We start from the raw sequence: 20,051 nt of genomic DNA on the forward strand, positions 1-20,051 counted from the left end.
TGCAGGTTAAATGTTCCAGGTTCTACCGTGGAACGCTCGCAGCCGTACAGCGAATGGACAGGAGTTTAAAAAATATATTGATTAAATTAAATATAAGCCTGATTTAATGTGTGTACAAGAGACATGGTTAAACCCTGTGGTGGCTGGGTGTAGTAGTGAGAGGGCAGACCCTGTAGGCCTGGAGGGGGGGGGCAAATGTTTATTGAGTTTAACACTAAACTTTACAAAGAAGCTCTACAGGGAGCGGTCATTTCCCAGTTATGATCAAGTTTGGGAATACTCTGGTGAAGGAGGAGTGGAGTAGGGCAAAATCTTTAGATTTTAGTCAAGCAAGGTGGAGGGAATTTGTTTCAGGGTGTAACAGGGACCTGGACCTGGTTAACCAAGGATCTGAGGATGGACGGCGGGCCAGAGGCCTGGAGCGACAGGTAGAGGGCAGGTATAGGGGGGTTTCCTGTTCTGGAGGACGGGGGGCCAGAGGCCTGGAGCGACAGGTAGAGGGCAGGTATAGGGGGGTTCCTGTTCTGGAGGACGGGGGGCCAGAGGCCTGGAGCGACAGGTAGAGGGCAGGTATAGGGGGGTTCCTGTTCTGGAGCTCCCAGTGTGTTGTGTTCAGTGAGAAATGGGTCCAAATGGCTCTTTAAGTGTTGAAGGTTGCCGACCTCTGACCCGCAATTCCAGCCCCCAAAGTGCCAAAAGTGAAGATCAGTGTGTGGAGAGACGACCGAAGTCCCAGCGAGGACAGGAAGTGGTCTAACTGTGTCTTTACACTTTTTACCACATTGACGCCATGTTGTGGTCGCAGGTGAAGAACCGCGAGCTGATGGAGCTGCTGAGGAGGAAGGTTCGTCTCTCGCAACCTTACGCAGGAGTCTTCATGAAGAGGGATGACAGGTACCGAGACCAGGCCAGTCCTGGACCGAGACCAGACCAGGACTAGACCGAGACCAGACCAGGACTAGACCAATACCAGACCAGAACTAGACCGATACCAAACCAGGCCTCGACTAAGACCAGACAAGGACGACAGACAATCAGACACTGATGCGATATTAATTGTGTGTGTGTGTGTGTGTGTGTGTGTGTGTGTGTGTGTGTGTGTGTGTGTGTGTGTGTGTGTGTGTGTGTGTGTGTGTGTGTGTGTGTGTGTGTGTGTGTGTGTGTGTGTGTGTGTGTGTGTGTGTGTGTGTGTGTGTGTGTGTGTGTGTGTGTGTGTGTGTGTGTGTGTGTCAGTAACGAGTCCGACGTGGTGGACTCCCTGGACCAGGTCTACCAGACCGGGACATTTGTGCAGATCCACGAGATGCAGGACTTGGGGGACAAGCTGCGGATGATCGTGATGGGACACCGAAGGATCCAGATCTCCGGAGTCCTGGATCAGGACTGGGACCAGGACCAGGAGGTCCCCAACATGCCCCCCTCCCAGACCCAGACCTCGTCCGACTCAGAACTCAGACCTGCAACGACCAGACGCAAAACCAAACGCACCCGTAGAGACCAGCAGGACGACAAGGTGCTACCAGCTAGTGAAGCTAATGGCTAATAAAGCTAATCGCTAAAAAGTGAATTGCTTAAGCAGCAAAAAACTAAAACAGCCAACTGATAATGCAGCTAATGGCTAATTAAGCTAATGGCTAATGGAGCTAACTACTAATGAAGCTAGTGGCTAATTAAGCTAATGGCTAAAGCAGCTATAAGCTAAAGGTGCTAGCAGATATGAAGCTACCTGCTAAAGCAGCAATCATAGCTAGAACAGCGAACTTATAATGAAGCTAATGGCTAAAGCAAGTGAAAGCTAAAGATGCTAGAAGATATGATGCTAACTGCTAGAGTAGCTAACATTTAATGAAGCCAATGGCTAAAGCAGCTAACTGGTTCACGTAGGGTAAACGATTAACCAGTGAAAAAGTTTGAAAACGACGTTAATTAACTTATGGAGCTTGACGTGCTAAAGATGCTAGAGATGCTAAGTTAAGCTGTGTCAGGTTTCAGAGTTGGGGGCGGAGCCTGGAGCCTCAGACATCCTGATGGTGGAAGTCAACAACGTACAGCACCAACCCTTCTCCGTCACAGAGGAGGTCAAGGTGATGGGGTGGGGCTTCCTGGGCCGGGCGGGTGGGGCTTATATGGGGCAGGTATGCAGGAGCATGAGGGAGGGGCTTTACACAACAGTGGGCGTCACCTTAAGGAGTGGAGCTAGAGTGGTAGGTGGGAAGTTTAAGAAGAAGATTTAGATGAACAATATAAAACATAAAAAGGAAACAAATTCAGGTAAAGTGGGCGTGGCTTTAGATCACAGGCAGGCGGGGCTTCAAACTCTGAGCCTCCCTTCTCTCACCCCTCAGGCTCTGACAGCGGAGATCGTGAAGACGATCCGTGACATCATCGCCCTGAACCCGCTTTACAGGTGACCCCCCTCCCACAGAGGCTCAGTGTGGGGGGGTCTCACTGTGTGTGTGTGTGTGTGTGTGTGTGTGTGTGTGTGTGTGTGTGTGTGTGTGTGTGTGTGTGTGTGTGTGTGTGTGTGTTTAATGTGTGTGTGTGTGTGTGTGTGTCAGGGAGTCGGTGCTGCAGATGATGCAGGCGGGCCAGCGCGTGGTGGACGATCCTCTCTACCTCAGCGACATGGGCGCGGCGCTGACGGGGGCGGAGTCCGGCGAGCTGCAGGACGTCCTGGAGGAGACCAGTGTGAGTGGGCAGGGCTTGGGGTGGAATGGGCGGGGCCTGGAAAGGGGGCGCGGCCTGAGCAGTCTGTCTATTACAGAGAGTACAGAGAACTATTACTATTACTATCACATATTTTATTTTTATTATTGTATTTTTATCTGCTTTTTTAGTTTCTGCTATGTGTACTTCTTTCGCTTACTATCCTGTTGTACCACTGCACATTTCTCCACATGTGAGACAAATAAAGGATATCTTATCTTATCTTATCTTATCTTATCTTATCTTAGCTTAGCTTAGCTTATCTTATCTTATCCCACAGATCCCCAGGCGTCTGTACAAAGCTTTGTCGCTGCTGAAGAAGGAACACGAGCTGAGCAAGCTGCAGCAGAGGCTGGGACGAGAGGTGAGCTAACATGCTAATAGCATGCTAACAAAGGCTGGGACGAGAGGTGAGCTAACATGCTAATAGCATGCTAATAAGGTTAGGGTTACAAGAGGTGAGTCAACGTGAACAGAATCCTAACATGCTAATAGCGTGTATACCAGGTAATAATGAGAAGTAAGCTAATTTGCTAATAGCATGCTAGCAGACACTGAGATCAGAGGTGAGCATGCTAGCAACATGTTAAAGCTGCAGTGTAGGAGTCGCTGCAAATGCAAACACTGCTAACATTTTTAACAACGCTAACGTCAAACAGAAAACTACTGAACAGTTGAAACTGCAATTAATAAGTAAAAAGTGGCCAGGTTAGCTAAACGTGCTAAGTAAGTGCTGGACATGCTAAGTTGGCTAAACATACTAAGCTAACGGTTTGTGTCCAGGTGGAGGAGAAGATCAAACAGACCCACAGGAAGTACCTCCTCCAGGAACAGCTGAAGATCATCAAGAAGGTGAGCTCCGTCCCCTCTGGCCACACCCACTCTGACTCCTCCTGACCCCGCCCCTCCCTGCAGGAGCTTGGTCTGGAGAAGGAGGACAAGGACGCGATGGAGGAGAAATTCCGCGAGCGTCTGAAGGAGCGCTCGGTTCCGCCCGCCGTCATGGCCGTCATCGAGGAAGAGCTCAACAAGCTGACGCTGCTTGACAACCACTCCTCTGAGTTCAAGTGGGTGGAGCTTAAAGCTAACAAGTTAGCACACCACTCAGCAACTACGCCTCCTAGTTCAAGTGGGTGGGCTAACGAGTTAGCATGCTAACTATTTAGCACGCCACTGAAGAGTTAGTTGGCTAATAGGTTTGGTAGGCTAACGAGTTTGCAGGCTCATGGGATGGCATGCTAACTAATTTATACGCCAAGTTTGCACAGTAACACTACCTGTGTTGCAGTGTGACCAGGAACTACCTGGTTACCATGGTAACACTACCTGTTTTACAGTGTGACCAGGAACTACCTGGACTGGCTGACCAGCATTCCGTGGGGAACCAACAGCGAGGAGAACCTGAGTCTGGACCGGGCTGCGGCGGTCCTGGACCAGGACCACCACGGCATGGAGGACGTAAAGAAACGCATCCTGGTTAGCATCCTGCTAGCTGCTATGTGCTATTGCTCTTAGATTGTCTCTGTGTGTCCCTGCTGTCAGCCATTATTATCCTCTGATTGCCGCTTGTAGCCACTATTGCCCTCTGTAAGCCTCTTGTAGCCACTATTGCCCTCTGTTAGCCTCTTGTAGCCACTATTGCTCTCTTGTAGCCACTATTGCTCTCTGTTAGCCTCTTGTAGCCACTATTGCTCTCTTGTAGCCACTATTGCTCTCTGTTAGCCTCTTGTAGCCACTATTGCTCTCTGTTAGCCTCTTGTAGCCACTATTGCTCTCTGTTAGCCTCTTGTAGCCATTATTATCCTCTGATTGCCGCTTGTAGCCACTATTGCTCTCTGTTAGCCTCTTGTAGCCACTATTGCTCTCTGTTAGCCTCTTGTAGCCACTATTGCCCTCTGTTAGCCTCTTGTAGCCACTATTGCCCTCTGTTAGCCTCTTGTAGCCACTATTGCCCTCTGTTAGCCTCTCTCTCCGCAGGTGTTCGTTGCCTTTATCCATGTTTAGCCGTTAGCCTCTCCCTTCACGGGAGTTTGTAGCTGTTGTCCGCTTATAGCTACTATTAGCCTCCGTTTGTAGCTTCTCTCTCCCTGTATCTGTGCAGGAGTTTGCAGCCGTTAGCTGCTATTAGCCACTAGCTGCTGTTAGCTACTAGCTTCTCTCCCTTTGCAGGAGTTCGTAGCCGTTAGCAAGCTGCGCGGCTCCACCCAGGGGCGGATCCTCTGCCTGTTCGGCCCACCGGGGGTCGGCAAGACCTCCATCGCTCGCTCCATCGCCCGCGCGCTCAACCGCGAGTATTTTCGCTTCAGTGTGGGTGGCATGACCGACGTGGCCGAGGTCAAAGGTCACAGGTATACACACACACACACACACACACACACACACACACACACACACACAGTGGTCATCTGCAGCTAGTAATGGGAACTCGCAGCTCAGTGTCACCAGCGTTAGCTTGTTCACTCGTTAAGCACAGAGTTGGCAAAGTTAGCTCAGAATTAGCAACATTAGCTTGTAGCCAGCAACAGTTAGCAACAATAGCTCATAACTCAGCAATGTTAGGGAGGACTTGATAAGCCGAAGCTTCTTCCTGTCCCTTTTCAAACGAGTCAAATGAGTCTGATATTGAAATTGGCTTTTTTGCAATGTTAGCTCACAGCTCAGATGTAGGAGTGTTAGCTAGCAGCTAAGAGGTATCAACGGTAGCTAGGAGCTCAGAGTTTAAAACTTTAGCTTCTTTAGCCGTTATTGCTTCTTTAGCTGTTTTAGCTTTGTCGCAACTGAACCCTACTAAGACGGCAAATCTTTCCGAGTTGTTTCAGTGGCTGCTAGCACGTTATGTTAGCTTGTCGTGTTAGCGGTTTTAGCGTGCGGTACTTGTGTTCTCCAGGAGGACGTATGTCGGCGCAATGCCCGGGAAGATGATCCAGTGCCTGAAGAAAACCAAGACTGAGAACCCGCTAGTGCTCATCGATGAGGTACGGTAACACCGCTGACAGTGCTAAGTGGAAGCTTTAGCTAGTCTAACGTAAATGGTTCAAATGAGCTATGATGGAAAAGCTGTTGAGATGGCTAAAGCTGATAATGTGGCTAAAAGAGCTAAAGCTGCTAAATTTTAAAACTTTTAAAGTTGCTAAAACTGCTTAAGTTGCTAACATAGGTCAAACTGCTACAATCGCTAAAACTGCAAAAGTTGCCAATATAGTTAAAGTTGCTAAAAATGCTTAAGCAGCTAAAAATGCTAAAAGAGCTAAAGTTACTAAAAACGGTACAACTATTAAAATGGCTAAAATAACCAAAGCTACTAAAACAGCAAAAAGTTTGAAAACGACTAAAGTTGCTAAAGCTACTGAAGGTGCTGACGTGGATAAAAGAGTCAAAATGATTCAAACCAATGAAATCGTGAACACGGCTAATGTTAACGTTTTCCAACGTAAGTTAACGTTTTCTGACGTACGTTTCCATCCAGGTGGATAAGATCGGCCGCGGTTACCAAGGCGACCCGTCGTCAGCGCTGCTGGAGTTGCTGGACCCGGAACAGAACGCCAACTTCCTGGATCACTACCTAGACGTTCCCGTGGACCTCTCCAAGGTGTGCAGGATCAGAGCCATGAGGGGGTGGAGCTTCAGCTCAGGGGGTGGAGCCTAAACCTGTCCCTCCTCCCACAGGTTCTGTTCATCTGCACGGCGAATGTGACGGACACGATCCCGGAGCCGCTACGAGATCGCATGGAGATGATCAACGTGTCAGGATACGTGGAGCAGGAGAAGTTAGCCATAGCGCAGGTCAGCATCGGCACAGGCTAGTGGCTAGTTAAAGCTAAGATAGCGATAATTAGGAGATAGCTATAATCCTAGCAAATGACGCTAGCACGCTGAGATGTTAGCACATTGAGACGTTAGTGTGTTGTGACATTAACACAAGATGTTAGCACGTGATGTTTACGCCTTCCGATGATAGCACATGGAAATGTTCGTGTTTTCTCTCCCGTTAGCGGTACCTGCTACCTCAGCTGCTCGCACTTAGCGGACTGGCGGAGAAAGATGTCTCTGTGTCACCTGACGCGCTAGCGCTGCTCATCAAACAGTATTGCCGTGAATCTGGGGTCCGCAACTTGCAGAAGCAACTGGACAAGGTACGCCAGCACACTGCTAAGATGCTAACACTGCTAAGATGGCTAAAGCGGCTAAAACCTCTGTTAGGGCTTTTCCACCAAAAGAACCAGGTTCTAGTTCAGGGCCGGTGCCAGAGCCGGTTCTTAAATGAGCACCACCAAAGAACCGGTTCTTTCTCCACCCTTAGCGGAGCCAGTAGAGCTACGTCACTGCGTCACTCCAGAACGTGATACGTCACTGATTTCACCAATGTAGTGCTGACAGCCTCATCCAGGAACCAGGAGACGGACTGGACCAGTGGGTTAGTCCGGGTCCCTGTGCTCACCTAGGAACCAGGAGACGGACTGGACCAGTGGTTTAGTCCGGGTCCCTGTGCTCACCCAGGAACCAGGAGACGGACTGGACCAGTGGTTTAGTCCGGGTCGCTCCATCTAGTCTGACCTGAACCTCTGATGCACCAAAGAGCCAGAAGACATGACGTCTCTTCTTGTCTCTATTGGTGTTTGTTCACGTCCGTCCTGCTTTAGTCCAGAGCCCCAGAGTGGACATAGAGGGACAATAATAAGGTGTAAATGATCTTGGCTCTTATTTTCCACCATTCCAACATTCCATAGTGACTTTCTGCTCCTTTCACTTTATTTCTGGACGTGTCTGAATCAAAAGCTTCAACATGGAGGAATGGAGGTGTAGAATGATAGAACTGCTCTACAGCCGTTTCCATGGTAACCTAGGTAACCACTCTGATTAAAGTTCTCTTTCACATGAAGCCATTAAAAGGCTCATTTTAGCTCTAAAAACTCCAACTTTCATTTCCAGTAGTTTGTAGTTTGTTTAGTAGTTCCTGAGGAACCAGAAGTCTGGCTTCATTAGAAAGAAGTTCTGTGGTTATAAAATAATATTGGAGCGTTCCCTCGTATTATTAACTTCAGGGAACGACTTATTATATCGTTCCCTCGTGTTATTTTTATTGTTTTCTCTAGAACCACTCTGGGGCTCCGAGTTCACTGGAGTTTTCAGAAAGCTGGTTCAGAATCTCCTTCTCCTTGTAGGTAGTGGTACCTCCAGAGGTACCTCCAGAGATACCTCCAGAGATACCTCCAGAGGTACCTCCAGAGGTACCTCCAGTCTGGCTCCTCTCTGGTCCAGCTATGAAGTGGGACCAGCGTAGCAGCAGATTAGCCCCTGATTGGCCGGGGCTTTGGTAGTGGAAAGACAAAGAACTGGTGCTAAGTCTGGTCCTGGACCAGAACTAGTGTTTCTGGTGGAAAAGCCCCCTGAAACAGCTGAGTTGCTGTGTGTGTGTGTGTGTGTGTGTGTGTGTGTGTGTGTGTGTGTGTGTGTGTGTGTGTGTGTGTGTGTGTGTGTGTGTGTGTGTGTGTGTGTGTGTGTGTGTGTGTGTGTGTGTGTGTGTGTGTGTGTGTGTGTGTGTGTGTGTGTGTGTGTACGCCAGGTCCTGCGTAAAGTGGCGTTCTCCATCGTGAGCGGCGTTCAGTCGAGCGTCAGCGTGACTCCAGAGAACCTTACAGACTTCGTGGGGAAACCCGTGTTCACATCGGACCGCATGTACAAGCGCACGCCACCAGGGGTCGTCATGGGCCTGGCCTGGACCGCCATGGGTTAGACACACACACACACACACACACACACACACACACACACACCGTGAAATCCACAGGGTCATGACCGCGTTTGTCCACAGGAGGCTCCACCCTGTTCATCGAGACGTCGCTGCAGCGGCCCGCCAACGACAAACAAGACGGATCGCTGGAACTTACCGGTCAGTCAGCTAACGATGCTAGCATGGCTAATGTGGCGAACATGCTAAAACGTGCTAACAATGCAAATATTATGCAAGAAATTTTTGGGCCTCAACGAGCTGACGGGACTGTTATCGCTAAGCATTTTAGCAGCTTTGGCGGTTTTAACCTGAGCTAACATGACTAACAAATTGGGATGCACCGATACCAGTCTTGGGTATCGGTTTGATACCAGGCATGAGTACTCGTACTCATAAAAGTGCCACCGATACCACGACACTCAATACCGCTTTACAGCAGCGTGCGTGTTGTATGTCCAGTGAGGACATGCTCAGTGTGGACATGTTCAGTGAGGACATGCTCAGTCTGGACATGTTCAGTGAGGACATGTTCAGTGAGGACATGTTCAGTGAGGACATGCTCAGTGTGGACATGCTCAGTGAGGACATGCTCAGTGTGGACATGTTCAGTGAGGACATGCTCAGTGAGGACATGTTCAGTGTGGACATGTTCAGTGAGGACATGCTCAGTGTGGACATGCTCAGTGAGGACATGCTCAGTGAGGACATGCTCAGTGAGGACATGTTCAGTGAGGACATGTTCAGTGTGGACATGTTCAGTGAGGACATGCTCAGTGTGGACATGCTCAGTGAGGACATGCTCAGTGAGGACATGTTCAGTGAGGACATGCTCAGTGAGGACATGTTCAGTGAGGACATGTTCAGGGTGGACATGCTCAGTGTGGACATGTTCAGTGTGGACATGTTCAGTGTGGACATGTTCAGTGAGGACATGTTCAGTGTGGACATGTTCAGTGAGGACATGTTCAGTGTGGACATAAATAAAAGGGTAATGGGCCCCAACAGTCCGTCCCCTTGTGATGTAGGAAGAAACCCTGAAGACATTACAGCGCGGTTTACGGCACGTCGCTGCAAGGCAGGGTAAGGAGGCACATCAGGGGCAATGAGGGGTAGTTAACTACCCCGCCTCACACCCGGTGTTAAGCAGGACATAGAACTCAGTTTCTGAGATGAACACTTGTATTTATTTTCCAGGTAGTTTTATGTACAGCTTCATGTAGACCCGCTCAGCACGCTAGCTCTCTCAGGCACACTGGGCAAGCTAGCAGGCTGTTAAAGGGCCGCGCACACAATGTTTTCTAACCGTACAGGTGGCGGTGCCATAAAAACATTACTTTAAGTAAGTTTAAGTATTCGGTATCGGTGGGTACTGAAATACAAGTACTCATACACTTCTCGTTTTGGAATAAAGTGTCATCGGAGCGTCCCTCCCAACAAGCTGAAATTAGCAACTTTAACTATTTTAGCAACTGGTCATTTTAGCGTCTTTAGCTGTTTTAACCTGAGCGGACATGGCTATCCTAGCTAAAGAACGAACAACAGCTAAAAACAGTAGGCTAACATAGCGAGCATGGCTACCGATTCTATAACGACGTAAACGTCCAGAAGCTTTAGTCTCTACGAGCTAACGAGGCTAAAGCTAGAAATTGTTAAAATGTCTTCCAGGGCAACTCGGAGACGTGATGAAGGAAAGCGCTCGGATCGCGTTGACGTTCTCTCGGACATTCCTCATGTCGCTGCAGCCGGAGAACCACTTCCTGTTTCAGTCTCACCTGCACCTACACGTCCCCGAGGTAACCTCGACAACGCCCAGCCTAGCTTGTGTTTAGCCTAGCCCTGCCTAGCGTAGCTAATATGTCTTTACAGGGCGCCACCCCCAAAGACGGCCCGAGCGCCGGCTGCGCCATCGTCACAGCGCTGGTTTCCCTGGCAACCGGCCGGCCGGTGAGACAGGACGCCGCCATGACGGGCGAAGTGTCGCTAACGGGCAAAATCCTGCCGGTGGGCGGGATCAAAGAGAAAACCATCGCGGTGCGTAAACATTCAAACATTCATTTAGATGTCAGAAGGGAATTTTTCAAGACACTTTTTTATATATATATATATATATATATATATATATATATATAGAAAGGCTTTTTTGTTCAGGCACTTAAAAAAAAAAGTAAAGTAAAAGTGATTTTACAGCATTTTTCTTTCTTCAGTTATTGTAGGAAATTTTTTTTAACTAAAATACAATGTTAAAAAAATCCAATACCAAAATACCTGCTGATACGTGCAAAACTCTCATTGAAAGTTACAGAAATCCTTCGATTGCCTCAAAAGGTGAAGCAACGAAATATTCCGTTAAGAGTACCATCATTTTTGTTTGTTTTTTAAAATAATTCTGTTGAACCACAATTCAAAAGAAATGTGTGACTTTCATCGGATTTGTATTTATTATGACTTTTGTCAGATTCAAGTTATTTCTCTCTCAATAACAGAGGAGTACCAACACGTTTGTCCATGTGTGTACATGTATTTGGCAGCAAGTTGTCCCACTTAAAAAGACACAAGAGAGCAGTTGTATGACATCATCACATTCTATGACTTTTAAAGAATTTATTTGTATAACGGTGCAGAAAACCAGGTCCAAGCAGGAGTTCTGTCTCTCACAGGCCCGTTACTTCTTCTTCAGAAGCTCTTCTGTCCCCCTCTTGTTACCTGTATAAAAGACATCTGTCCACACCTTCAGTCAGACTCCAACCTCCACCGTGACCAAGACCAGAGAGCGGTCTCAGGGCACCAGGGACAAACTTGTTCACCTGCACAAGGCTGGGCTGAGCCAATGGGTACGAGGCGAGCAGCTCGGTGAGAAGAGATCTATAAGATCACTGACTGTCTCCCTCCACCTGGGGCTCCATGCAGGAGCTCTCCTCGTGGGTACAGATGGTCTGGAGAACGGTGAGGAATCAGCCCAGAACCACACGGGGGGAACTGGTCCATGACCTGAAGAGAGCTGGGACCACAGGAACACAGGTTAAAATCCTGCAGCGGCCCAAAGGTCCTGCTGAAGCCAGCACATGTCCAGAGGTCTGTACTATGAAGCTGGAGTTTCTCTTATCCAGGTAACTTCAGGATTAACTCTGGGTTTCTCTTATGGAGGTAACTTCAGGATTAACTCTGGGTTTCTCTTATCTAGATAACTTGAGGATTAACTCTGGGTTTCTCTTATGGAGGTAACTTCAGGATTAACTCTGGGTTTCTCTTATCTAGATAACTTGAGGATTAACTCAGGTTTTCTCTTATCCAGATAACTTCAGGATCAACTCTGGGTTTCTCTTATCCAGATAACTTCAGGATTAACTATGGGTTTCTCTTATCCAGATAACTTCAGGATTAACTATGGGTTTCTCTTATCCAGATAACTTCAGGATTAACTCAGGTTTTCTCTTATCGAGATAACTTCAGGATTAACTCAGGTTTTCTCTTATCCAGATAACTTCAGGATTAACTCTGGGTTTCTCTTATCCAGATAACTTCAGGATTAACTATGGGTTTCTCTTATCCAGATAACTTGAGGATTAACTCTGGGTTTCTCTTATCCAGATAACTTGAGGATTAACTCTGGGTTTCTCTTATCTAGGTAACTTGAGGATTAACTCTAGTTTTCTCTTATCTCGGTAACTTGAGGATTAACTCAGGTTTTCTTTTATCTCGGTAACTTGAGGATTAACTCAGGTTTTCTGTACTACGAGTCGCTCACTTCTCACCAGGATAAATCACCATGGTAACTGGCTGCAGCAGCAGTGTTGCTTTGAGTTGCTGGATGTGTTTGAATTCTTCATAATCTCAGAGATTAACTGCTCCTTCAGTAATCTGGAAACTGCTCAGGAGAGTTTCTCTGTGTGTGATTGGTCAGACGCTGCAAGCTCCGCCCCTTTCATGTGAACGCTCACAGCTGGTCTGAGTTGAACCAGCGAGTTGATAACCAGCTTGGTAGTAACGTGATCAGGATCATGTACATCTGGATCAGTCAACCAGGAAACAGAGAACCTGGTTATGTTGATCAGGTTCGTACTACAGGCCTCAGGCCCGTCGTATGAACCTGGTTATGTTGATCAGGTTCGTACTACAGGCCTCAGGCCCGTCGTATGAACCTGGTTATGTTGATCAGGTTCGTACTACAGGCCTCAGGCCCGTCGTATGAACCTGGTTATGTTGATCAGGTTCGTACTACAGGCCTCAGGCCCGTCTGCCATCTGGATGATCCAGAGGAGGATTGGGAGACTGTCATGTGGTCAGATGAGAGCAAAGTAGAACCTTTTGGTATAAACTCTGAGTTACTCGCCGTGTTTGGAGGGAGAAGAATGCTGAGTACCGTTCCAAGAACACCATACCCACTGTGAAGCATGGGGGTGGAACCATCATGCTTTGGAGCTGCTTTTCTGCCAAGAGGACAGAACGACTGACCCGTGTTACGGAGAGGATGGACCAGGCCAAAAACCTCCTCCCATCACTGAGGGCATTGAAGATGAAACGTGGCTGGAGCTTCCAGCAGGACCATGAGCCCAAACCGGCCGCCGGGCCACGAAGGAGCGGCTCCAGAGAAAGCCTTTCTAGGTCCTGGAGTGGGCGAGCCGGTCTCCAGACCTCGACCCAATAGAACATCTGTGCAGGGAGGTGAAAGTCCGTGTTGCCCAGTGACGCTCCAGAGGTCTGCATGGAGGAAAGGCCAACATACCAGCGACACTGCAGACCAGCTGAAGACCTGCACAACCCTGTGACCGCTGTCATGGCCAACCACGGTCCGGTACCAAGTATTGAGTGGAACTTTGTTATGGAACACATCCTTATTTTCTGCACCATTATACAAATAAATTCTTTAGAAGTCGTAGACCACGTTCTGTCTCTCCCAGTTGGTGTACTGTACCTACGATTCACCTCTGGGACAACGTCCACAATCACTGGCTGCCAAATACTTTGTTACCCGCTGTGTATCTATCTATATACATATATACACATATATATATATATATATATGTTTTTTTTTTTATTGTTTTTGTTCAGGCACTTTTGAAAACATCAAATTAAAAAAATTATTAAAAAAGAATCTTTCTTTTTGTGAGTTGTTAATAGAAGTGAGTATTTGTGTTCAGGCACGTCGTGCGGGCGTCTCCTGCCTGCTGCTGCCGGCGCAGAACAGGAAGGACTTCGGGGACTTGGCGGACTACGTCACCGAGGGTCTGGAGGTCCACTTCGTAGACCACTACCACCAAGTCTACCCCATCCTCTTCCCCGAGGGGGCGGGGCCGGCCTGAGGGGGCGGGGCTTAGCACCCCCCACTGCCATGCTTTGTACGATTGTTTCACGCGAGCCGCTGCAATCTGTTGTTAATTATTCTAAATAAAGTTTGTTTAGTTACGTCACGTTTACTGTCGTGGCTAAATGTTAGCATGACTACAAAATGCTAACATGGCTAAATGTTAGCATGACTACAAAATGCTAACATGGCTAAATGTTAGCATGACTACAAAATGCTAACATGGCTAAATGTTAGCATGACTACAAAATGCTAACATGGCTAAATGTTAGCATGACTACAAAATGCTAACATTGCTAAATGTTAGCATTGCATGCAACGCGATGCACCGATGTCTACTCTCCCATCAACACTCGACTTCCGTGTTTTCCAGCAAATCAAACTTGAAATAAAGAATTACGTCGTATTTTATTTCCCAAACGCATATCGGGAAACCGGAAACCGGAAACCATCCCATTTCTGTTTTGGGATTTTTGATTTGAAAATCGGATCATAATAATAATAATATAACAGTGGCTTGGATTTCTATAGCGCTTTCTTCGCGTGTCCAGATTCCATGATTCCTTCATACCAGTGATGCTAAGCTACGTTGTAGCCACAGCTGCCCTGGGGCTGCTGACGGAGGCCTGGCTGCCATTTTGCACCAACAGCCTCCACCAACATTCATGCACCATTCATACGGGCAATGTGGGTAAAGTGCCTTGCCCAAGGACACGACGACAATGACTTTTTGATAGAGTGGGATTCGAACCGCCAACCCTCTACCACTGAGCCACGATGGTTTCCGGTTTTTCTAACTCCGACAGAACGAAAATGGAATAACATGAAGGGACAGGAACCCGAGGAGTCACAGGTTTTATATCTTGTTCTGTGGTGAGTTTCATTTCAGTGCTTTGTTCCTGTGCTGGTTCACCTGGTTCACCTGGTTCACCTGGTTCCTTGTGTCCCGTTACTATAAAACAAGAGTCGATTAAACTGGGTGATTTGGCCTGAAAAAAGAAAATTGAGTTTTGATTTTATTTTATTGCTCAATGCACTTAGAACAGCAACCCTGCTTATGCTGGAGGTAGAGCCTGGTTTCTCTATAGAGCCTGGTTTCTCTATAGAGCCTGGTTTCTCTATAGAGCCTGGTTTCTCTATAGAGCCTGGTTTCTCTATAGAGCCTGGTTTCTCTAGACCTAGAGCCTGGTTTCTCTATAGAGCCTGGTTTCTCTATAGAGCCTGGTTTCTCTAGACCTAGAGCCTGGTTTCTCTATAGAGCCTGGTTTCTCTAGACCTAGAGCCTGGTTTCTCTAGACCTAGAGCCTGGTTTCTCTATAGAGCCTGGTTTCTCTAGACATAGAGCCTGGTTTCTCTAGACGTAGAGCCTGGTTTCTCTATAGAGCCTGGTTTCTCTATAGAGCCTGGTTTCTCTAGACCTAGAGCCTGGTTTCTCTATAGAGCCTGGTTTCTCTAGACATAGAGCCTGGTTTCTCTAGACGTAGAGCCTGGTTTCTCTATAGAGCCTGGTTTCTCTATAGAGCCTGGTTTCTCTAGACGTAGAGCCTGGTTTCTCTAGACGTAGAGCCTGGTTTCTCTAGACCTAGAGCCTGGTTTCTCTAGACGTAGTGCCTGGTTTCTCTAGACGTAGAGCCTGGTTTCTTTAGACCTAGAGCCTGGTTTCTCTAGACGTAGAGCCTGGTTTCTCTATAGAGCCTGGTTTCTCTAGATATAGAGCCTGGTTTCTCTATAGAGCCTGGTTTCTCTGGAGGTAGAGCCTGGTTTCTCTGGTGGTAGAGCCTGGTTTCTCTAGACCTAGAGCCTGGTTTCTCTATAGAGCCTGGTTTCTCTATAGAGCCTGGTTTCTCTATAGAGCCTGGTTTCTCTAGACATAGAGCCTGGTTTCTCTAGACGTAGAGCCTGGTTTCTCTAGACGTAGAGCCTGGTTTCTCTAGACCTAGAGCCTGGTTTCTCTAGACATAGAGCCTGGTTTCTCTAGACATAGAGCCTGGTTTCTCTAGACGTAGAGCCTGGTTTCTTTAGACCTAGAGCCTGGTTTCTCTAGACGTAGAGCCTGGTTTCTCTATAGAGCCTGGTTTCTCTAGATATAGAGCCTGGTTTCTCTAGACCTAGAGCCTGGTTTCTCTATAGAGCCTGGTTTCTCTGGAGGTAGAGCCTGGTTTCTCTGGTGGTAGAGCCTGGTTTCTCTAGACCTAGAGCCTGGTTTCTCTATAGAGCCTGGTTTCTCTAGACCTAGAGCCTGGTTTCTCTATAGAGCCTGGTTTCTCTAGACCTAGAGCCTGGTTTCTCTAGACATAGAGCCTGGTTTCTCTGGTGGTAGAGCCTGGTTTCTCTAGACCTAGAGCCTGGTTTCTCTATAGAGCCTGGTTTCTCTAGACATAGAGCCTGGTTTCTCTGGTGGTAGAGCCTGGTTTCTCTAGATATAGAGCCTGGTTTCTCTAGACGTAGGGCCTGGTTTCTCTATAGAGCCTGGTTTCTCTATAGAGCCTGGTTTCTCTAGATGTAGAGCCTGGTTTCTCTGGAGGTAGAGCCTGGTTTCTCTAGATGTAGAGCCTGGTTTCTCTATAGAGCCTGGTTTCTCTATAGAGCCTGGTTTCTCTGGACGTAGAGCCTGGTTGGTCTGGTCGTAGAGCCTGGGCTAGGCGGCCTGGAAGTGGAGCAGCAGTGTAGGAGTCTCATCAGGACCGATTCCTCCATCTCCTCCACCCATCAATCACACCACCCTTCGTTCAAGGAGAAAAACACACAAAGCCGTCGAATTTCAAGCACAGAATTTTTTTCTTATTTTTTTTCAACATCTGAAAAAACTTCATTGTATAAAAATGCAGCTGCAATACAGCTGGTGTACCTGTGCCTTCAGGATGATGATCCCTGTCTCGTTCACCCAACATCCAATCAAGTTACGCTCTGTGGGTCACGTGACATCCGTCAGCGGGAGCAGCAGGACCTTAAGCCACATGATGCTCATCAGCAGAAGTTAGGAAACATCTGACGTCAACTTTTTATGACGTGGAAAGATAAATCACAATAAACTCAAACATTTACTTTGAAAAATAACTTCAATCTGAATACTTCATCCACTTATATTTAATACACTCTACATCAGTGGATCTCAAGCTTTTTACACCAAGTACCACCCAGAAAGTACTTTGCTCTCCAAGTACCACCATAATGACCAACACTATACAGTAGTATACGGTAGCCTAGTAAGCTGAAGTATTCATCAAAAACAAGGCAGAGGTTTTATTCCTAAAGTATATTTAATATATCAGCCATTGTAACATTGTACACAGTTAGATTAGTAATACTACGCTTAAATATAGGAAAATAAAAGACTGTACTTAAATAATGATTCAATTAAAATATATTACACAGAAAAGTTAAATAAACATTGTACTTAAATAAATGAAAAACAAACGAACAAAAAACTTCTTAAAGATTAAATAAAACTGTACTGTACTTAAAGGTTAAGTAAAGAATCTAAAGTACTTCATTAAAAAAAAATCAAAACAGGCTGCCTGACCCCAGTCTGGCTCCTCTCTGGTCCAGCTATGAAGGGGGACCAGCGTAGTACCAGTTCAGCTCCTGTCTGGTCGGGGCTTTGGCAGTGGAAAGACAAAGAACTGGTGCTAAGTCTGGTCCTGGACCAGAACTAGAACCTGGTTCTTTCTGGTGGAAATTTATATTTATTTCAGTGATCCTTCGGCGTACCACTAGAGGGAGCCCCGAGTACCACTAGTGGTACGTGTACCACACTTTGAGAATGACTGCTCTACATGATTCTCTGGTTGGCAAGTCTTGATAAGATTATATTGGGACGTCCTGCTGAGACTGAAGCTCGCTGATCTGAACGACAGAGGAGAGCGTCCCATGGTTCTTCCAGGCGTCACCATGTGTCCACGTTGCTCATCAGACTCCATCATGAACAGCTTGAGCATCAAGGTTGTACCTTCGCTGACGGTGCCATTGGAGCTGCTGGCGTAGGGCCGGTCGGTGGCAAGCGATGCATGAGTCCTGTTCTTCATACGTGTGTCTCCTGTCCAAAGCTTCCTGGCAAAAGATGTCAGATCTCCTACAAGAAGGACTGAGCACTTCACCACCCTTTACCTACACCGCTGTGGATGTCTTTGGTCCTTGGGTTGTGACCGCCACCCTCAGAGTGAGGGCATGAGCACATGTACGATCCACATCGAAGTCATTGAGTCCCTGGACACGTCTTCATTCATCAACTCCTGGAGAAGGTTCTTTGTGGCCCCCCTGAAGGTTCTTTGTGGCCCCCCTGAAGGTTCTTTGTGGCCCCCCTGAAGGTTCTTTGTGGCCCTCCTGAAGGTTCTTTTAGGCCCCCATGAAGGTTCTTTGTGGCCCTCCTGAAGGTTCTTTGTGGCCCTCCTGAAGGTTCTTTGTGGCCCCCCTGAAGGTTCTTTGTGGCCCTCCTGAAGGTTCTTTTAGGCCCCCATGAAGGTTCTTTGTGGCCCTCCTGAAGGTTCTTTGTGGCCCTCCTGAAGGTTCTTTGTGGCCCTCCTGAAGGTTCTTTGTGGCCCCCCTGAAGGTTCTTTGTGGCCCTCCTGAAGGTTCTTTTAGGCCCCCATGAAGGTTCTTTGTGGCCCTCCTGAAGGTTCTTTGTGGCCCCCCTGAAGGTTCTTTGTGGCCCTCCTGAAGGTTCTTTGTGGCCCCCCTGAAGGTTCTTTGTGGCCCTCCTGAAGGTTCTTTGTGGCCCTCCTGAACAGCTACACTTGGACTGTAGGAACAATTTTGTTCTCTTTGCTTGCAAAGAGCTGGAGTTCCACAAAGTGGTAAAAGAATCAGAAGTCCAGAGGTACACCAACAATCCAGGGTGTACAGTATGTGGTGTTTCAACCCACCTCACTCCTCACACATGGACGGTGCGTGGCAAAGCCTGGCAGGACAATCTTAGACCCGATGCTGAGGTGCACTCCATCATCCAGTTTGTCCCAGGAAGTCCTGTGCACTCTGATGGCAGAAGGAACGGCCATTATCAACTCCAGACCTCTGGTTTCTGTCTCATCAGATCCAGAAGCCCCTCAGATACTTCCCCCTACAATGCTTTTCACTCAGAAGCAGAGTGTTCCACCTCAGGAACGTTCACTGAGAAGGAGAACAGTGGCGCCAAGTGCAAACGTCGGCTGACCAACAGCGCTGGTCCGGTCCGGTCCGGAAGATCAAGACCAATGTTGTCAAGGACGGAGTGGCTAAGAAGTTTCTGAGGAAGTTGTTACGCTTCTAAAGAATCAGGACTGAAAAGTTACTGAAGTATAAAATATGCAGCATCTTCACAGCATCTGAACCCCTTCCCCTACCAGAACCAGCATCTGCACCCCTCCCCCCCCTACCTGAACCAGCATCTGCACCCCTCCCCCCCCCTACCTGAACCAGGGTCTGAACCCCTCCCCCTACCAGAACCAGCATCTGCACCCCCCCCCCCCCCACCTGAACCAGGGTCTGAACCCCTCCCCCTACCAGAACCAGCATCTGCACCCCTCCCCCTACCTGAACCAGGGTCTGAACCCCTCCCCCTACCTGAACCAGTGTCTGAACCCCTCCCCCTCCCCCTACCTTAACCAGGGTCTGAACCCCTCCCCCTACCTGAACCAGTGTCTGAACCCCTCCCCCTACCTGAACCAGGGTCTGAACCCCTCCCCCTACCTGAACCAGGGTCTGAACCCCTCCCCCGACCTGAACCTGTAGTAAATGTAGAAATGTACTCCCTGTATGCAGATGATGGAGCAGTAAATGTTCACTTTGTTGAAGTAGAGGCGTTAAATTCAGAATACTGAGCAGCACAAACACTCTGAATCCTCCATGTTCAGAAGAACCTGCACATGTAGTGTTGGAATAGTTCTACCTTTTAACTTGGTCCTTCGAGCCGGATGCCAACAACGCCTGAGGATTCCGACAGACCCGGAGATCAGCAGAAAGACCACGGCCGTGGCAGGCTCACTAGGTGAGACCTAAGCTCCTTTTCCGGGACTGGTGGTCTCCCCAGCTGTCGGAGTCCGACGGCTGACGCATCCAGAAGCGAGACAGAACCGCACCAAGGGTAAGTTGGTTGTTTTTAAAAGACTGGCTGACCTGAGGGTTGCAGCGCAGTAGTAAAACCCTATAATCCTGGGCACTTATAGGTAAAACTAAGAAAAGACACTGAGGTTGACGGGGCCTGGGAAATACTCGTTGTATAGGGCGGCGGGGTCCGCGGTTGTTGTGTCTCCGAAAATCCTGCGCCAAAAGTGTGAATGATGATGAATGTGTGGATGTACTGAGAACCACTAGGTTTCGGGCATTTAAAGCAACAGG

General features: G+C 48.0%; 1 protein-coding gene across 1 annotated transcript in view; it reads left to right on the forward strand.

Annotated features, from left to right (window-relative positions):
- Positions 1-14,731, forward strand: part of lonp1 (lon peptidase 1, mitochondrial) — a 16,242-nt gene extending 1,511 nt beyond the window's left edge. Inside the window, exons 2-20 of the mRNA XM_080473833.1 lie at positions 806-894; positions 1,234-1,513; positions 1,986-2,084; positions 2,346-2,407; positions 2,559-2,688; positions 2,987-3,070; positions 3,490-3,558; positions 3,622-3,773; positions 4,044-4,182; positions 4,876-5,054; positions 5,594-5,681; positions 6,173-6,295; positions 6,373-6,489; positions 6,699-6,839; positions 8,270-8,435; positions 8,519-8,596; positions 10,103-10,230; positions 10,304-10,468; positions 13,576-14,731. Coding sequence (XP_080329959.1) covers positions 806-894; positions 1,234-1,513; positions 1,986-2,084; positions 2,346-2,407; positions 2,559-2,688; positions 2,987-3,070; positions 3,490-3,558; positions 3,622-3,773; positions 4,044-4,182; positions 4,876-5,054; positions 5,594-5,681; positions 6,173-6,295; positions 6,373-6,489; positions 6,699-6,839; positions 8,270-8,435; positions 8,519-8,596; positions 10,103-10,230; positions 10,304-10,468; positions 13,576-13,737 — 2,451 coding nt within the window. The 3' untranslated portion in view covers positions 13,738-14,731. The remainder of the gene's footprint in view (positions 1-805; positions 895-1,233; positions 1,514-1,985; positions 2,085-2,345; positions 2,408-2,558; positions 2,689-2,986; positions 3,071-3,489; positions 3,559-3,621; positions 3,774-4,043; positions 4,183-4,875; positions 5,055-5,593; positions 5,682-6,172; positions 6,296-6,372; positions 6,490-6,698; positions 6,840-8,269; positions 8,436-8,518; positions 8,597-10,102; positions 10,231-10,303; positions 10,469-13,575) is intronic.
- Positions 14,732-20,051: the final 5,320 nt, after the last annotated feature.

This window comes from Lipophrys pholis, assembly GCF_963383615.2.
Source record: "Lipophrys pholis genome assembly, chromosome: 10".
Classification (NCBI taxonomy): Eukaryota; Metazoa; Chordata; class Actinopteri; order Blenniiformes; family Blenniidae; genus Lipophrys; species Lipophrys pholis.